Genomic DNA, 20,243 nt, shown 5'->3' on the forward strand with positions numbered 1-20,243 from the left:
TCCTTTCAAAAAACACATTATTGTTCATCAGAGCTGAGTAGCACAGGCTAAAGCAGATTTCGACTTAACAGGTCTTGAAAATGCTGTACTACATACAAAACACTAAATTGCGACAGGTGGAAAATGGCAAAATTGCCTCCCCAAACCCAACCGTAACTATTTGCTCCGTCAAATGTACTGTGAAAAACGGACTACATGGTCATATTCTCGCTCACCACATTGTCAAAGCATAGCTGCACAGAACAGCATGTGCGTACTCTCTGTATGGTAAATGGACTTGTATGGATAATTGTTTCAGTTCTACAAAGGGCTGCATAGACACAAGAGAAGTAAAAAGTCGCTGATGACTACTTAAACTATGATTGGAATAAATTATTTTCACTCTGCTAACCAGGTACCAACTGCAAGAATCCTCTTTTAATACATTTTTGGTGTTGAATAAAAAAAAAAAAATGTAAAATTAACTGCAAAAAAGTATCTTGGTAAGTAGGCAAGAAATTGATGGCACGGGAAGAAGAGGAGCAGCAGAAACGCCACAAAGAAAGCAGCATGGAATAAATTTTAACACTCTGGTCTGGCAGGGCTTCTTAATATTTCCTCTGTCAAATTCCAATTTTCACACCTCAACAGTTTTGACTGTGGGGCTGTGTTCAGTTCCAGCAATGAATTCAGGCTTAGGTCTAATTGTAGAGCATAAGACTACTTTATAAATTTGCAGATCTCCCTTTATAGATAATGTCCCGTTTAGCTACCTTTTGCAGCACACGTCCGAGCTGGAAGGCTAAAAAAATGTTCCTTTCTTCTGCTCAGAGTACCTGTACTCATGTAAACTATGGTTAAAAAAAGTAGGATTACAGTTACCTGGCAGAGAAGATTTAAATGCAATCAATGCTAAACTACACTAACCTCCAGATGAATAGCACCCGCCATGTCTACAATACTTGCTAACATCGATGTCAAAAAAAGGATTTCTCTCAGTTCAAGACCGAGGATGGGTTTTTTGCTCAGGAAGCAATGTTGTATCCCAAAGAGCACTCCTTTCTGAGCTGTCCTGCCAGCTCTCCCAGGAAAAAACCCATATCGAACATTTAAAGTCAGTTAAGAGGGACTAAAAATTAGCACAAGCTACCATTTTACGTTTGCTCGATGCATTAGAGGCTCATCCAGAAGGAAGGCAAGCTGTCGCGCTGCGCTGAGCTACCGAGTACGACCCAGCACCGAACGCGGCACGCGGCCCTGCCGAGTCACGCGGGGTCCGGTACGCAAGTGACGACAGGTAGCGGGCTGTCCTACACAGAAACATCGTCACGCGCTTGTCCTGGGCCTCTATACGGTCTATATGAGCTGACGAAGGTACGACCACTGAACTCCTCCACCTAGTTGTACTTCCTACATTGAAGGCTACGGACTACCTTGATTTGGCGCAGAACAGCGTGACCCAGCAAGGGCATTCCGAACAAGGGAGGGGATGAAAGAGAAAGGAAGACAAAGGGAGAAGGATCATTTACGTTTTCTGCAGAAAACAGTGAATTTCAGGATCTTGTATTTGCTTAGAAAACATGACATTAGTATTTGCTGGTCAGCAAAAAGATTTATGATCCATTTAATTCCCCAGCAAAACATACTGCATTGTAAGCACTGTAAGTAGTTCTGGGGTACCCCTACACCATACTCACTGTGCAGTAATACCAGAATTAAGTCATTTAAGTTCCTTCAGCGCTAGGTAATGCGTTCTCCTCCTTGCAGTTGAAATCTCTCAAGATTCTAGGTGAGCGTCTGTGGGCTAGACCCATGAAGAGAGGTGAAGTCCCACCAGTCTTGGTGTCTCAAGACAAGACACTGTCATTTCCACCTTGTAACCTGAGTGGAACGCGTATGGGACACGTACACTTGCGAAAGCGGGAAACAAAGGCCATGCTGACAGGTACAGTAATTCCTAATACAGAAGATGATTCCAGAATAAGTAATTAAAACTACCACCATGCAAAGTTTAAATAATAAATATATCATCAGAACTCAGCTTCCTTTAATTTATTTGCAAAACTATTATACAGCATTCTCTCACATTTCTGATGAGCAGATTTTAAAAGTTGCCAGACAAAAAGATTTACTTTTATCGGTGTGAGAAAGTGATTTCAATAGAATGTAAAAACACTATCAATAAAAAAACCTGTGAATGAAATAGAACTGTAAGTCAACATGTTGAAGACATTGCTTTCCGAAACGATGGTGGTTTCCAGATCTAGGTGTTCTTTCTTTCGTCACCCAGCTAAATGACTTACTGTGTTACATCACAGACAGGAAAGCTGAACCGATCAAAGAGTAGCTTGTCTTTTAGCAGAAACAACCAAAGCTAGAAGACCTGCCATCTATTTCAAAAGAAAATCAAAGTCACAGCAAGGTCACATAGAAAAAAATTGTTAGATTGGGTGCTTGAGCAGTATTCCAACATACTAAATGGCATCTTGTAACTATGTATTTCCATGCAATGGCACAGACAGACAAATAGGAAATTCAATTTGAGTAATTCCTCCTAAGTAGACACAAAACATTTGCTACTCTCCTTCTGGTTTTTGTTTGTTTTTTTTTTTTAACACCGTTTCTGTTCGTGGACAGCAGTGTAGATTCTCAGGTCTGAAACAACACCTTCTGCTCTGATGGCTGACATTTCATGGGTATAATCCTGCAACATAAATTAAACTCTAGACTATTGCACTGGGTAATCAATGTTCCTTGTGTATACGCACAGTCAATATGTTCTAAGACAACAACGCTTAAAACATTAATTTTGAAATGTTTACTTGTAATGGGGTCATATTAAAATCAAACACAACAAATTGTGCACTGCTTCTTTCGTGAGGATTTGAAGCAGAAGATGCTATGCAAAGGTAAAAAAAATATATTCCACCTATTTAAATTGGAGCCTATTTTTAGATACACTGCAAGCTTTTATCATAGTTTACAATAAACATGCCCCAACCACCTTTTCTCATGTTATTCTCCTTTGCTACATGTGGAAAAATTCAGAGCATCAATAAAAATGAGCTTTCTAAAAGAACCACGAAATCTGATATTCCACTTTCCAGCAACATTTCTTTTATTCCCACTTTATTTTTCCCCAAATTCCCTACCTGGAAGGCAGAAGGGCCTCAAGAGAGGCTATAAATGCTGTATTTTTAAAATACAAATACAAAAGCAAATATATTCAAAATGTTAGTAAGAGATATGCGCTCATCGGTGGCTCCCTTCGGAACGGATTTGGAAAAGAGTAGGATCATGGTGTAGACCACCATACTGTGTGCAAGTCCAGCAAAGCTTAGCGTGAAGTTCCCTCGTTGGGTTCCTATTAGTAGCGTACAAGAGACCTCAAAATGGTAATTTTATTAAAGAAAAAAAAGCCATAAAAACCAGAGAAGTCTTGGCTACTGCATTTTCCCCATATGGCATGTGGCCAAGCAGCCCCATACCCGAAGCTGCTGCCACGGGGCAGGAGGAGGTGGGATTGGAGGCAAGCCTTAATCATCACATGCCCATGGACACACAATAGGAGCCGCTGCCGCCTTCATGGCCACCAACATGATCATCTCTTCCTAAACTGAGGTGAAGGAGCGAGTTACATTTGGCCTAATGACATGGGGAAAAATTCCATTTCAGGTTTGCTTTTCTGCCACCTGATTGCAGCCTCTCTGAAAAGGACTCACATACTTAAGGAACACAGAGCCCCTTCAGCCAAACTGGACAGCATATTGAAGACTTTAATCTTCACAGAGCGTCAGAACAATTCCAACCCATCTCCCACAAGGAATCCATTGTAAAGAACAAAATCCCTTTGTCCTTCAAAATGGGCTCCAAAATCCCTTCTACAGCGGGAAAGCAAGACAGCAAGGACAACTGTGCAGGGCAGGCAAGCACTTTGAATCCAACAGCAAACTACACGAGCCATTCAGATGAAAACAAGATAGTCTTTTGATCATGCTATTTACACAGAAAACGAGGAGGACATGTCAGCTTGCCAACTCCTTATTTGCAGGGTTTTCCTGTAACTGACGGCAGTAGGCTGAGATACGACGCAGCCAGTGCCTCAGCCAATAGAAGAGAATGAACTCAAGCTCATCATGAGCACCACAAGGTTGGAGAACATAGATCCTTCAACCCGCTGGCTTTGTATTATTCTGAGACACAACCCTGTAGTCTTCCTCAGATGTTATCACATGTAGTGTTTTAATAACCAAAAACTTGTGAAGGCTTCATCTTCTAGAAAAGCCCAGAGAAAGTGTGGCTCATGACACGGAGAGGAAAGGATGCCATGTAATTTCTCCAGGGGGGCCGATGCTGGTATGAAGAAACGTACATCAAAAATCCCAAATACTACCATTGTTCCTGAAAGGATTGTCTTCCAAAACAGACAGACAAACAGGCACACACCACCACTATGGAAAAAGATACAATTAATTTTGTTCCTCTGACATAGCAGTTTTTAATCTTGAGTTCATGACTTGCGACTAAAATGAGTAATTTTACTGGGGAAAAAAACACCTCGCTATGAAGAGATCCACAGAAAAATCAGAGGTGACCACAGAGTACAAGAGCTTGAAAACCATTGTTCCACTAGAACATTCAGTTGTGAAAAACCTGGTACCAGAGAACATTATTAATTTGTCCTCAAAAGGACTGAAGATACTGGATCTGAATTAATGCTCCTACCCACTCCAATAGTCAGCACTACTACACAGCGACTGAGATTGCTAGAGGTTGTCAGGTTCGGAGCGATAAAAGGGAAGACAACCCCATGGTGCTAAGAGATAGATGGGAGCACTGTCTAAATCATATCTGGACTGTTTACTTCACAAGAAGGAGGGTGGTTTATGGGGCCAAACTGCAGGGTCACTTAAAATAAATGTTCTCTCCAAGGGGAAGCTAAGGCAGTAAAGACAGAGGGAGGGATTGTGTTTGCTACCAAGAAATTACATGCTGCCTGGACAGCCTTTCTCACAGTTCTCTGGGCACCGAGAGCAGGTTTTCCAGAACTCTTGGAAAAGCAAGGAACAAGCAGAAGTTCGTATTTTTGAAGTTATCTTGACAGTCATGGGATTGTAATGGGTGAGCAGGACCAAAGTAACACTCTACTTCTCAAAGACCTTTAATTAGGGCTTTGTCTTCCTCTCCCTACACCTACTAGTCTTTAGCTGAATCTCCCTTTTGATTCACTTCACTCCAGGCTCCTTACTTATTTCGAAGTTGCAGAAGCAGCTCCTTCCTGACAAAACACAGCAAAGACAGGGAAGTGCAGATGGGTCGATAAAACGAAGGTAACAAAAAATGTCAGTTGTATGTCTGTGTCCCACCATTCACATGATACTAGCTTCACAGGATCCAGAAGTTAAATCTCTCACTACATTACTATGATATCACTCCCCAGTTAATTATCTATTAAATCCTTCCCCATTTTACTTGAATGATGTACATCCGAAACGTTGCTGCGGATCGCTACCTTCCATCACACTTTAAAGATGTTCTGCCACGTAATTAAGCAGGCACTCTGTTAAATACCACTGTGAAGTTTTTAATGGAACCAAACAGCCACTTCAGGGGCAGCGAGACACTGTTATTAATTAAAAAGGTTCGGAAGCACTGCTTTAGGTCATAAATGGGTTATCAGCTTGCCTGTTGCCAAGCCGTGCATTGCATGACCACAGTTGGACTGCTATTTAATTGAACTTTCTTAGCCCAACTCATCTTCTGAAGAGAATATAAAATTAATTGCTGGCATCAGCAGGCACACACCTTTTTATGCAACTCAACAGGCCTCAAATATAAAAGAACAGACCCGCAGAGGTCCTGCAGCTCAAATAGGGGAACTTGAAATTCTTCCATCCCACTATCTTTTTGTAAGACCTCATGCCTTGAATCAGCTAAAAAGACTCAACTACTTCCCCCAAATCATCTCAGTCCAGAAGGGGTCTACTATAGATGAGCCACAGTCACAGGAGATTTTAGTCCAAAAGCTCCTGTCCCTCCATGACTACTGAGCAGAAAGCAAGCATCTAGTCCATATAGCATCAGTCCAAGTCTCAAAGATCAGAGTCTTTATCTGTTTAGCTGATGAATTACAATTTTTATTTGCACATCTCAAAACAGGTTTTCATTTCAAAAAACACTTTTCATTTACTAACAGATCACAGTAAGGTTTAGCAGCTATGGCAAAGTTTTACAATCGAGGCACTCTGAATGTTGCTGTCAGCTTTGTCCCTGACTTACATGAATCTAAACAATTATAGCTCTTTTTTCCCCCTCCGTAAATAAGGATAATGTTCACTATTTATTTTGTGGGGGTAGCTAAAAGTTGAATTAACTAGGCTTCTGTGAGGACTAGGATTCTGCAGAGAGGATTAAAAAAAAAAAAAAATATATATACATAAATACAGTACAATGAGTATTAAAGTGTGTGTTATCATACTTGATTCTAAATGGACTCATTGAGAAACACTTGAAACCAAATAGGGTAGTGTTCAATTCACCGTACTACAAGGATAAACTCCGTACAGGCACAGATTAGCTCTTAAGGCAAGCCTAATATACCTCAGAGCAGTTACAGTCTTAGGAATTAGGACTTTTAGGGATTTTTTAAAAGACGACAATTTTTTTTGCTGATGAGCTAAGTTAGATTCGTTTATTATAAAACATTGATAAGAAAAGATCTTTCTAAGACAGAGAAACTAGTAAAGAATCTGTAAACATCATTGCTAATGCTGGAATTCCTATTTCTGACACCTTTGGAAAATAGCTCAGTATGATGCCTACAGCAAGACAAGAGCAAAGTGTTCACCTCTAACTCTAGCCACTGGTTTTGGAGCATTCAGCAGGAAAAGTGTGCACGTCAGCATTCTCCCAGCTGGCTCTGGGAGATTTAATTTACGCCAACCACAGAGTGACTGCGATAGCTCTCCGAGATGCCACAGCATGAAAACTGAAGGGTGGGGGTTAAACAAGCAGCAATGCACACCAGATGTCTGAGGAGGACAGCTAAAAGATCCGGAGCACAAGGAAGCATATTAAAAAAAAAATCCCCTTCAATGCCATAAATATTTATACTAAACCCAAGAAACTGGCCGAGTTCAAACTTGTCCTATATGAATCACACACCCCTTCCCTCAGCTCATCTTCATTTAATCTGTTCTGTATAAAACCACCACAAAGGAGGTGCCATAGTTATGTCAACTTTTTTTTTCCTATATGCTAAGAATACTTTTTGTAGAGCTCCTGCTTTAGAACCGATTACTTTCCAGAGAATATAAACAGAACAATGAAATAGTCTTATTTTACTTGGCTAGCTCTTGTGTGGCATTTACTGGTCTTCCTAGGTAATTTAGATTCATAGAAATACACTTCCTTTTGACTGGACAACTTTGATTTTCTTCATATGGCCATTTAATTACAATTAGCAATGCATCACAGCAAAGACAGCTCCGATTTAGTAGTCTGGAGCCAAGAAACAATAATGTTCTGAAAGTGTCAAAACCTGCTGATTTTACAAATATCTGAATTTATGTTCAGAAGGCGAGACATATTAAACATTAACAACCAAGTAACAACGTTAGAAGTCACAATACCATCTCCAAAGTGCAACCAGAGTGCACTAATGCCATTTTTAAAACAAGTAAATACTCATTCCCAAAAAGTCAACCGCTACACCAACAGATCCTCTTAGCAGCTTTGGTTTTCACTCTTACGCAAAGGATTGCTGGGCTGGGCGCTTCGTAGATGGTAACTACAAAGGCTATTGCCTATCTGCTGTTCTGTGATTTTTGGTTAAAATAAAAAATAATAAATATTTCAGTATCAGCTTATACTCGCATACAGCAGTGCCATTCCTATCCTGGGCAAAAACAAATAGGCTCATTACTAAATCTCTCTTACTTCTAACTACAACCCATGTTTAAAGGCAAAGACCCTATTTCTGCATGCTGAGGAGTAACTATTAAGTCTTGCAAACCGGAGAGGTGTAATGCTGAGTGGTTTCCATGCCTGCCCTGTCAAATGGGTTTCCAGGAAAAACTACTGCTTTTTAAACACAACTGGTTCCAAACTTTTCCTGGGAGAGCAAATATATTTCCTGGAACCCGCTAGCAACGTTTGGAAGAATAGGAGGAAAGTTACACACTACAACGCTTGATTCTCACAGTTGACAAGGAACACTCCAAAATTATGAGGAGTGAAAAAGAACATGTCTTAAAACAATCAAAGATTGACACTTGTAACAACGCGTATCATGAAAAGACAGGAGTGACCTTTTTTTGTGAAGGAACGAAGCTGGCACCTACTGCCGAAGGCATACTTTCTTTCCTCCTCCTATGCCACAGAGGCTGTAACATTCCACTTTATCCCATTAGCTGCCCCATCCATTGTGGGTGATCTTTTCCCCACCTGACATTTTTGGTGGGAAAAGCTGGACTGCACCATGCACTACTATGTTTAACAAGTTCTTCATACTAGCAACGCTGAAGTTAAAAAGCAATGAAAAAAGAAAAGTGTTACTTTATTAAATAATCTGATACCACACAGTGCCATGAAATTTAGGTAAAGGAAACATTCTAAACTCCGTTTCACGCTTTTGTGCCCCACATTCGGATTACTTTTTACCTGACATTTTCAGGTCTTCCATTCCTATTAAAACTAGATATCTAAAGACCTTTGACGAAGACTCACCACCTCACTGAAGTTTCTGGATGACTTTTGTCTTTGCTTAGAACCAATGCTGCGGTGGTCCCAGGAACACCATCACTTCAACTTCACCAAGGTTATACAAGGAAACGCTGCACACAGCTCTTTTCTAACAACTAAAACACTCCAAGCTTGCCTTACCTTCGAATCAATGCCAAACTACTGCTCATGTTAAGAATAAAACTCTTCCTACTCCATCCATCTGTAACATGAGGTTGACAGAGACAACCCTAATTAAGAGCTCAACTGCCTGTTCAAAATTAACCTCGTGCTGGATAATCTGTGGCCTCTCCTTGACTCCCAAGGTACCTGCCAGTACACACCAAGCTACGTGCGCCATTACATCGACTTACAGAGATAGGCATGAGAACCTCAGCTCTTTCTTACCAAAAACAAACAAACAAAAAAGCCGTTAGGTGCAGCACCAAGAGAAATCGGCCTCCAGGGCATTAAAACTGTGCATCGCGGCACTCGTGGTGTGTATGGTAGCGCACCCACAGTCCCGGCACAGTGCTTATACAACAACATCTAGCAGTGCTCTATCACACGGTCAGTTATGCGCCAAAGCGCATGGCTTTGACGGAAAGTCGAGGGAAACAATGACTCTATGTCCAGCAATCGTTCCATGCTGATTTGTAAAGTAATTTTCAGGGAGATGATACAGACTGCACAATGAAGAAAAAATTGGCTGCCTTTAAAAAAGACATTAAAACCAAACACACTCATGATTCCTTAACACTGGAAAAGTATAATACCATTTTTGTAAACACTCCTCCAGAAACTTGTATTCATCCCTACCTCATACTATTATCAGTGAAAAATTATAGGCTCTGTCCTGCTGGATTATTGTTAGTGTAAACAACTTTGCTAAATTGCTTGGCACACTCTCTGCATGCAGCATGTTAAAACTCTGTAGTCTATTCAGCCAAAATCAAATATAAAGACCCATCTGTATTAATCCTCAAGAAGAAATTAATAGAAACTATTTTCATGCAAAGCAGATATTTAAAAAAGGCAAAACCAATACCTATGGATGAACTTTTTCATTCATAATTTCAGATGCCACACAATGAAGACTGTTGTTTAAGCTTTATTTTTTCTCTAACAGTTCTCCATACAATGCAGTGTATTGTTCAAACTCTGGAGCAATTTAAGCTTTTTCAATGTCTCCTAAAATCCCTGGATTTATATCCAAAGAGACCTGGCACTGTAACAAATCTGACTTGTGAGTAACAAGTTACAGCCTTTAAGCAAATTGCTCATTAACACAGAATTGAACTTACTGCTACAAACCTCACTACCTTTTATCTCAGAAAAAATGTGCTGCCTATCTTATCTATTGAAAGTTGTGGGATAACCCACTACTACATTTGTTTTTTTTTAATCTCCTTGTTTGAGTTCTTGGTACAAATGCTGAACTAGCATCAAGGGTGAGGAAAACAACAGATCTCCAGGGAAAAAAAAAATGCTTAAGGATGACCTAAATCTATCTTGCCTTTGATGAATGAGGAAAATAAACTGAATTTTGATGTCAGTGCTGAAAAGGATATTCCCAACTTCGTGCTAGGAGGAAATGAGTACGAAAAGCCCAACTGTGAAGTTGGAGCTCTTCGTTTTTTCCTGAAGAGAAAAGACATTGAAAAAGCAAAACCCACAGAACGTTCTACAAATGGGGAACATTCCGTAGGTGCATCTTAATTTACATGACTTTGAACAGAAATTTTACACTGCATTACAAGTAAGAACACCTAATTTACCATGAAGGAGATTTTTATCCCATTTATTATTCCACTAATTCTTAATAGAAGAATAGTGTTAAAGTCATTTGATATCTTTAGAAATGAAACCAAACTTTGGAGTTAATAGGAGAAACTGATGTTACAAACCCAGAGTAAAATGCAAGGTCAGCAAAGAAAACTGATGGAAACTGTTCTTCAGAACTTAAGAAAACATGTTATATTTCATTAAAAAGCAAATGAAGTTAGCAGAATCTGTGTCAGGCTCCTCCCTTGATATCAAACGTCTAACCTGGCCTTTCTGGGAAGATACACATATGTTCAAAATGCCTCACGGTGGCCCAAGAAGATATATAGGCGTGCGAGCGCAGTGCTGCGGCCAGCTAACGTTCATTGTTACAGGAAGTCCGTGAAATAATTATGTAATGTGCCACTAACTAATGTAAGCTGTCCTGAAACCAAAAAGGGGTGTTTTTCTAGAAATCTGGATCCAATTTTCTTCATTAAAAAAAGCCAGTCTTCTGGACTGTCCAGAGAACTCCATATAACTATTTTGAGTGCTCCAAGTCTCATAACATGCCTGGGGGATTTCTTAGCATCTTATTGCATTTCTTTATACCTTTCCCAGCACGGCAGTTCAAGCCTTGAGAATGCAGCAATAACACAAAGCATTTGAACACGGGAGGGAGAGGGAGGCGGGCAGAAATCTGCCTTCCAACACACAACCATCTGTGCGCTCCCTCAGATAAACAACACAACCGAAACAGATCTTCTGCTCGGAGACTGCACCTTCTCATACATGCTCTGGGTGAAACGAGGAGCCAAAACTTGCTGGACTGCCCCTGCGCTAGTCAAGGAGCAGGATCACCGGCCATTTGTTTTGTTTAACCCTGAGCCCTCCTGCCATTACCTCACACACAAGGCTCTCGGAGGAAGAATATTCAGCTCAAGTTAAGTGAGTTTCCATTGCAAAACAAGATGCAGATGTTCTACCTCTGAATACATGCCCGGACCAAGTGCTTGTCATTTGATAGGAAGCACTGGGAATGCCAGGCTGGTACAGAATGGTCCTGCTTCATGGCCTTTGCACCTCAGCGAGGACGACAGTCTCCCAAGAGTTTTCTGAGGTCTCTGAGCTCATTAGGAAGAAAACAATGATAAGAAAGCACTACTCATTAAACTGGCCATTGTTCGTCACTGGCAGCAAATGTTTACTAGGATGAGATCAGATGTATTCATGCTAACAATCAGCATCCAGATGCCGAGTCAACAATTCTCTTAATTATTTCTTCTTTCCTTTCTTATTGCACCAAATATATTACAATAAATTGCTCGAAATGGTTGATCGTTGCTAATATAACTGTCACTTTCCCATTGGCAAACACTAGACATTCTCATTTGAATGATTTACAAATTTTCTTTCACCAGAGGGGGAGCCAAAACTCAAACATTCTCTTTTATGCAACTTGCTAAAAACCCACCGTGTTGTTAAAATTAAGATTTTCATCCAAAAGCATCAGAGTTGAGATTATCATGGGGCATCATGAGGAGCTCAAAGCTAGTAATAATATTAAGAAAACACTCAAAAGGGCACAAATTACCAGTATAAAACAAACAACACTAAGGAAAGGAAATGGCTTTATTCTGCAGCTCAAAGTTATGGACCCCCATTCAAAAACCCTCTCACCTCATCGCTGGTTATAATGCTTTTGCTGGCTGTGGCTGTCTTAATTATGTGAGTACGCAGAACCTTCCATCACATTACAGAATCACAGAAGTGTTGAGGCTAGAAGGCACCTCTGGAGATCATCTAGTCCAAACCTTCTGCTCAAAACCAGGCTCAACTAGTGCAGGTTGCTCAGGGCTGTGTCCAGTCGGGTTTTGAGTATCTCCACAACATGGAGACTGCACAACCTCTCGGGGCAGCCTGTGCCAGTGTTAGGCCATCCTCACAGTAAAAATAATAAAAAAAAATTTTCTTATGTTCTAGAAAACAGTCAACTTCAGTTAAGGTTCCATACTACAAAGCGGTCAGCTAAATCTGCAACACAGCACTACTTCTTAATGGTTAATGGCAGAACTTCTAGACCTCCCATTTCCCCCCCAACCTCAACAAAAGGACATTTTTCTGTCCGTGAAGCAGATCCCACCATATTAGTCGCCATTCTACTTTCTTCCCCAGACCACCACTGAGTAAGCCAAAATCAGAAATACGGTTCATGAACTAACCAGCACTCCGTCGATAAATGTTCCCATACTCACTGGAGCGTGATCATGAATGACACTACTTAGGAGCAGAATGAGATTAAGACAAAGCTGAGGTTTCCTGCACCTACCAGTCAAGGAAGACTAACCAAGTGCTGGCGTTAACTCAGTAGCCTGAAGGTTGCAGATAACAAATTGCTCTCTCTAACTCTTGCTGGGCAAGAAAAAGCAGGACTCGTCTTGGGATGCAAATTATATTCTTCTACTCCATGTTGAACTAAAGGGCTGCCAAATGCACATGATGGAAGGACCTTTCCTATTTCTTGTGTACCAATACATCTCTCATCCATAAGCTGCAGCTACAAATCAATGGCACATAGTTCCAGTAGCTTGTGCCAGAGGTGAAAGATTAAAACCGCTAGTGAACCTCATAAAATGATAATGACACATTTCACCAGCATCCCAATTATCTCAATGAGCAAAAGCCAGTGTTTCAAGAGAGATTCTAAAGGAATATGGAACCCATCTCATTTGTTTCCTGTGGCATAGGTCCATAGTTCTTTCCTCTGAAATTACAAACCTACTTTCACATCATACAATGCATTTATACCTTATCCTAACATCTGCAAAAGTACTTTTAGGGAAGGCATCTATTTATAAGTAGTTCAAGTATGACCTTCAATAAATCCTAATTAATTGAGTTTGAAAGGGCACTTTGTTGTCAATATAGCTACTACCACAGCAGTGTCTTTGAAAAGACAAGATCCATCATTGCTGACACAACTCACAAAATAAATACTATTGCAGAGGCAAGGAAGATCTGTAGGCATCTCTGAAACACCCTTTGAGTTCAGTGCAGATGTTGCCAGTGTTTATACTTTTTAAACCACTGAGATATAAACACCTCACTATAAACACCACTGAAGTTTTGCTTTTCTTTTCTTCATTTTGGGTGTGTTTATTTTAGTGTTAAAAACGTTAACTTCCATAATAAGGAAATAGCAACAGATGTTTAAATTAAACAAAGACTGCTATAGTAGAGTGTATTCCTTAAGCTGTTATTTTGCCTTTGAACTATTAAAGCTAAGACCTGGTTAAATAACAATTATTGGAGAAGAGGGTGGTGGAAAAAAAGGGCTGGAAAGAATCTTCCATAGATATTAGGTATAATTATAATGAATTGAACTAATGAGCCAAAACTACAGTTTTTCTGCCTGAGTCAACAAAACACTCAGGAACGCATACCACGTAAGTAGAATTTTATGCAAAACTTCATGGTCTTCATCAGAAGTTGTCAATTGCTTCCAAATAAAGCACTGGTTACTACAGAGAGCAATGAAAAAGTTAAAGGATTCCGCAAGTTGTTCTTCCCCCCACCCTCTGTGGTTTTTTTTTTTTTAAACTATTTTTCTTGCTGTAATGAAGAAAGCACAGGATAAGAAAGAGCTTGAAAATTCAACCCTACTGAATCCCAGCTTTGTATTATTTCAGTACTGATGGGCAAGCTCAATCTTGTGTAAAAGAGCTTTATTCAAGCAAACATGTACATATTTGTGCAGGAAAGAAAAAGAAAAATAAAAGAAAAAAAAAAAAAGAGATATTAACAGTTCTGCAGGGAGCCTCTCCACTTCCCAAAGGAAAGAAATGTGGCCATGCTGATTTAATGATAGAAAAGATGGTATTTTCCAAAGTGAGGTTCAGCTCCATGTCTTCTGGCCTGGTCCTTTTCTGAAGAGCATGGATAGCTAGCTCCTAGTCCTATGTATACTCCTTTCTTCCCTGACAACTACAGCAAGTTTATTTTCCAAATGAACATGGAAAATGTTCTTGCTGAATCAGAAGAAAGATTTCTGCAATGCTTGTGTGTGGCTACAGCAAAAACAGTTCTAGTGCCAAGCTGAATTAGCTCAGTGGTGCCTTTCTTTCCAGTCAAAGCCAAGCCATAACCACTTCTTCAAACTGCACGTAGATAACACTCCACTAGATTAAGAAACTTGATTTTGCCCCATTACTTCAAGCAACTTCCAAACAGGACTATTAATGCTCACAATATGAGCAGCAAACGCCAGCCCACATTAGCTGAAGACGACACACGTAAAATTCAGAGTCCCGCAAAGAGGAAAAGAAACCCTATGTTTTCCAGCGAGTTGGGTAATTCTTTCCCCAGCGTGGGGTGGTTGTGTGGAAGGAGGGGTGTGCAAGCCAAACAACGGGCCGCTCCGTGCCACCGCCAGCGCCGTGGCCCTGCCGTGAAACCCGGGGCAGGACTGCCCAGCCGCTGCGGAGAACGCCTCAAGCCTCGCTGTCTGAAGACGTCTTTTGTGTCCAGAAGTGGCAATGCCCAACTGCTAGGCTGGGTCTCAAGTAGAAACGGACACGCTAACTCTCACGCCCATCTTACGAACGACTTCTTTTGCAGCTGCAGAAATTACGAACAAAAACTCCTGCCCTCCGCGAGAGCAACACGGTCCTTTAAACTAATCTTCCCACTGTTATCTTTAAGAAAAAATAAAATCAACACTAAAAATGCTCTTTGTAAAAAAGAGCAGAAAAATTAAAAGGAAAAAAAAAAAATCCCTCCCTCAAACAAAGCCTTAACAACAACAGAGTGCAAGGTATCTCACAACCAACAGTACAGATTTCCTCTCAAGAGGAAGAATTCCTGCTTACAAACAACAGAAAACACACCCGACAAAAAGACGCTTCATGAAATGAAACCATTACCTTCGTAGCACAGAATGCCGATATTGTTGTTCATCTTGTCCAAGTATTGGTAGTTCAACAGGTCCATCTTCATAAATAGCATTTATCGGGCTAGCAAAAAAGACCAGCTTGTTTGCTTTCGCCCAGGTTGAGGGAGAAGGAAGCCAGGCGAACGGTGCCGAGTGTGCTCCCGGCTTCCTAAACTTTGCTAGCACAAGGCCCAGCCTTCAGCTAATCAAAACAAAGTATATTAAAGGAAAGTCGGAGGGATTAAAACACACACACACTCTCCCTTCCAAACTTCTGAAAACTAAAGTATACTGTGTCCTTCAATGCAAAGACAACTGTCTAAAAAACTTTTCAAATCTTTTTCCAATTAAAAAATGACCAAACCGAACCAAAAACAAAACAAAACAAAAAAAAAAACACGGAGGGGGGGGAGGGGGGAAAGCAAGCAAGCAGAAACAGGGGAAATTTCCTGGGACAAAGACACGCTCGTCCTGCTCACAGCCCGCTGCAAGTTCACTGCGCTGACATGCAGGCTATGCCTGGTATGACTCCTATGTAAACCAGCTTCCTCTCGCTAGCAGGCGGGGCGGACTGCGCCTGCGCCCTGAATCCCCGGAGCGCCTCAAATGTCAGGGATATTTTCTGCACAAGATCAGGCTCTAAATGCACCGAGTGTTTGAAAGAAAGAGGCGGCGGGCCTGCGCCGAAGGGGCCTGCGCCGAAGGGGCCATGGCGGAGGCGCGCCTGACGGGAGGAGGAGGAGGAGGAGGAAGGAGGGAAGCAGGGGCAGCCTGGGGAGCAGAGGGGCCTCCCCTGGAGAGGGGGCCGGAGCAGACCCGGGCCCTCTGCAAGCACTCCAGAGCAACTGCTTCATCGGGCTGCTGAGCGGGAGAACCAAGCTAAATCCATCTGTTTAAAATTAATTCTTTCTCTTAAACCTTTACTTAACTTCCCAGCCAGGCCTCAGACAAATCCCGATACTGCTGCGGTGAAAAATAATGCGATTTTACAGTCACGGAACAGGACAGCGGCTCTGGTGCGACAAAGACAATTAAAAGTAACGACACGAGGTAGCGCAGGCATAGCTGTACGCACAGACCCGCGCGCGCCGCTGCGGGTCAGGACACCCTTACAGTCGGGTTTTTCAGAGGCTACCAGCCCTGCGCTCTGGCCTTTCAACGGCCGTTAAAGCTCCGGTTCAGACGACACAAGTGATGGAGATTTTTACGGCCGCGGCTCTCGTCTCAGGATGTGGTCAGCCCTTCTGCAGGCCCAGCCTCCACGACGACGACTCCGGCTGCTTATACAGATGTGCGCGACTCACGGTAAGAGGGCAGAACATCTGTATGGCTCGCGTTCCCTGCGGCTGATCAGCACCTCAAGTCCGATTTGAGAGAAAAAGAGAAATAAACACCGGGGAAGCTTGGGCTGAGGCGAACAAACGAACGAAAAAGCTAACGGGAGTCCTAGTCTTCCCTCTGCCTCCCTCGGCCCGTGGAACATCACTCATCCCTGCCTTCCCGGGATGGAGAGTTTTAAGCGTAGACGCAAGAGCGTGCAGTCAGGGAGAATGAACGACAAACTTTGCTTTCCACGTTGAGAATTTCTCCCTTCTTGTTAGAGAAGGGGAAGATTTAACATTACAGAGGCAACTCATGGAGTGACATTTTGAAAAATACTGCTTGAACGCTCTGGACATTCCAGTAATACCCAGCCTACTGAAAATACCGGAGACCAGGTAATTTGAAGTTACTACTCGTAAAGAGGGATAAGACATTTATCTCCAAGGAAGATTCCCTACAACCCAAATAAGGTTTCTGCTCACTTCAGATACAAAAAGTAGCCCTGTGCCTTACCTACCTATGCGCTTCGGTTGACGGAGAACGCCCGCTAACAGTGCTGACCTCAATACAGCAGGAAACAAATCACCTGAAAGGAATTCTGCATTGCTGGGACGATGAAGGTCAAGAAGCATTTATCGATTATTTACATGCAAAAAGAGTACTCTCCTAACTGGAAGCACCATTAATCTCTAAGAATTTAACATGGTGTAAAAATGTATGGGTCCTTAACGCTGAGCTAACAGTACCTTTCTCGAACGGTACCTAATAAAAAGGTTGCAGTTGGATTTTTGCCTGGCAGCATTTGTTACCACAAAACTTGCAACCACACACCTCCAGAGCAAGGTAGTGCATGGCATTTTCCAGAAAGAGAAGTGTTTTTAATAAAGAGAAGAACGTTACGATTTTTAAGCTGGGGAAATTGAAGTTTTACGTAGCTTCAGTGCTTCAGATTAAACCAGCCACTTAATAAAGGCATCAAGAGGAGTCTTAGTTCTTTAAGATGCAAACTGCGATAAAAATCCATATCAACAACTTATAACAAAAGAGAGGCACGTTTCTTCACCATGAAATGCAAGTTTCTTACATAAGTAAGCCAAAGCTTTTGGGGAAAATATTTCTGATATGTACGGTTTTTAGTACAGAGAGCATCCATAAATTTACATTACCACAACACATTTTGTGGATGCCTGGGAAGAATAAGAAGAGATAAGTATTTAATTTTTCCTACTTAAACTACTTAAATTTTTGCACAAAGTGCAGGTGATGAGGAAGAAAAGAAAGCAATATTCTAAACTTCTTTAGAGTAGTGGTCTGCAAGACAGGGTTTGCCCGTAATGTGTCAGCTACACAAGGGCATTATAGGTCGAAGTCCAGTATCAATTCCTCTCTATATTCAAAAGATACATGTTTCTTCAAGTTGTTTGGAAAAGCAAGGTTTGGTATTGCCTACAAATCACTGACTGCTCAGTATTGCTGTCCAGACACTAATAAAGAAGTTAAGTCTTCTTTATTAGACCAGTAGTCACTGGCCTACAGGTTTTTAGGCAGTAATGATCACTTTTTGTGTGAATGGCTTTCAGTAGTACAGCGTGAACAATGATTAACACTTGTCAAATGTTGCGTAATGAACAACTTAGATGCTTCACTTTAAATAGTAATAAACTGGTACCAAACACTGGGAGCTTTATGAATTTCTAAATCAAAATACCAATACTGCAAGTAAGGCAATGTCTAGTGAAAGAATAAGGCAAAAAAAAAAACCAAAAACCAATATAAATGAATCTCAAGCATTCTAAAAACAGAATCCATTCATAGGAAACCTTTCTTTGAAAGAAAACAGCTCAAAATCCAGCAGACATTAACCTTAAATACACACAGGGTCACTGTAAAGCACTCTGTTCTTGACAGCAAAGAATGCCCCACTGCTTGATTCAGACTGCTGTTTGTCAAACACTTCACCAGTTGGAGATACCTTCCACTGAACTGAAATCACTAGTCAATGCATCAGCGGGGTAGGTGCAACACACACAGAAAACCAAGCTGCTAACATCACCTCAGGACCTTTGTTACTGTGTTCTGTTCTCCTACGCATTAGTAGCTGCTAACACAATTACGTGCTGTAGTAACTCTGCTTCCTGTTAGCTACAGTACTTCCTATAGGATTGCATGCGTTTTCTTCTGTAATGCGGGTAAATACCCGTATCTCTATATAAAAATAAAACACTGGCACTTCTAACACAACAGCATCCCCTAGAGGTAACTGAAAAGCTGTGTGTGTCTTTCCGAATGGCCCTGGAACTTCACATCAAAGTACAGTAGATTTGACTCTAATTAGCCCACAGCGCAGATGAGATAGTTCAACCTCTTAGTGATCTTCGGATTCACTTTAATATGGAAAAGCAAATTCAGTATTCACACAAGAAATGTCTAGCACAGAAGTATTCTGAGGCAAGGAAAGCAATTGAGAAGAAAAAAAAAGGGGGGGAGTTCTAATGAGTGGGTAAATCACCCTTGTCAAAACCAGGAGGCTGAATACGTATTTTGACAGCTAGTCCCTGCATTAGGGTGGCGTTTTGACACGATTTCTGTCTTGTCACACTAAGAAGATTCTCACACTAAGAAAATGCCAAAGCTCTCCCTGTCGGAGAACGCAGCGGCATGCTTATGGAGGTAGCGCGAAGCAACCGGTGCAGCGGGCTCAAGCATCTACCATCTACGCTCCGTGTGCTTCCTCTGCGCCGGCTTACGTCTGGTCAGATGGACCAAGGTCCCTTGGCAGCTGGAGCACCCTTGCGGCACTTCTACCAGCTTCTTTTTGTCCGAACAGAATCTAATTGATGGCTGAGACCAGCCTGTGATGGAGGCCAAAGAAGGGCCATCAGGAGATTCACTCTGAAAGCAAACATCTGCCCCAACGAAAGCGCTGATGCGGCTGTACCAATGGCTGATGAGAAGAACAGAACATTTTTCAGATGTGAAACAAGCCTGAGAGACTTACCTTTTCAAAGTTACAGTGCACGTTATGAACGTAGTACATTCTTGTGTCACTGCTTCCTAAATGCTGATAGAACTTTTCCACTATAAAAACACACAGTCCTGGCGTATTTCAGGAATAATAGGACCTAATATTAAAAAAACCCACAAAACCCAAAACAAAAAACAAAACACCTTACAATTGTGTATTGTTTGTTTACCTGAATTTTTGTAGGAAAAAAATGGCGATGCCTTAATATACCAGGTCCATACTATCAGATTTGACAGTAAGAGTTTACATGGTTTTTACAGCACTTAAACATGTATCGAGCTGCTTTAGAACAAACGTTTTGAAGGCAGCTGCCCTGGAGCACTCCTTTCTGCCCTCCTCTGCCGGCCCCAACCCTGCCAGTCCTCTGCTTCCCCGCGTCTCTCCTTACTCTCTTTTCTCCCATGCCTGACGCTGCTGCAGGCAGTAGCGCTGAAAGAGCCAGAGAAAACGGTTTTGGAGCAGTTTTACAAGCTTGGTCTACACTCCGTGCCACACAACGTC

The 20,243-nt window shown here is 41.6% G+C and overlaps 1 protein-coding gene across 2 annotated transcripts in view; it reads right to left on the bottom strand.

Annotated features, from left to right (window-relative positions):
• VGLL4 (vestigial like family member 4) overlaps positions 1 to 20,243 on the bottom strand; it is a gene marked incomplete at its 5' end in the record, with an annotated part of 81,813 nt that overhangs the window by 30,905 nt on the left and 30,665 nt on the right. The window contains one exon of one of the 2 annotated variants that reach the window (XM_082004501.1): positions 15,387 to 16,054. The exons of the other annotated variant lie outside the window; for it this stretch is intronic. Within the exon in view, the coding sequence (XP_081860627.1) occupies positions 15,387 to 15,468 (82 nt within the window). Of the gene's footprint in view, positions 1 to 15,386; positions 16,055 to 20,243 lie in introns of those variants that run through there. 2 annotated transcript variants of the gene reach the window in all.

Source organism: Phaethon aethereus, assembly GCF_964289735.1.
Source record: "Phaethon aethereus genome assembly, chromosome: 11".
In the NCBI taxonomy this organism is placed as follows: domain Eukaryota; kingdom Metazoa; phylum Chordata; class Aves; order Phaethontiformes; family Phaethontidae; genus Phaethon; species Phaethon aethereus.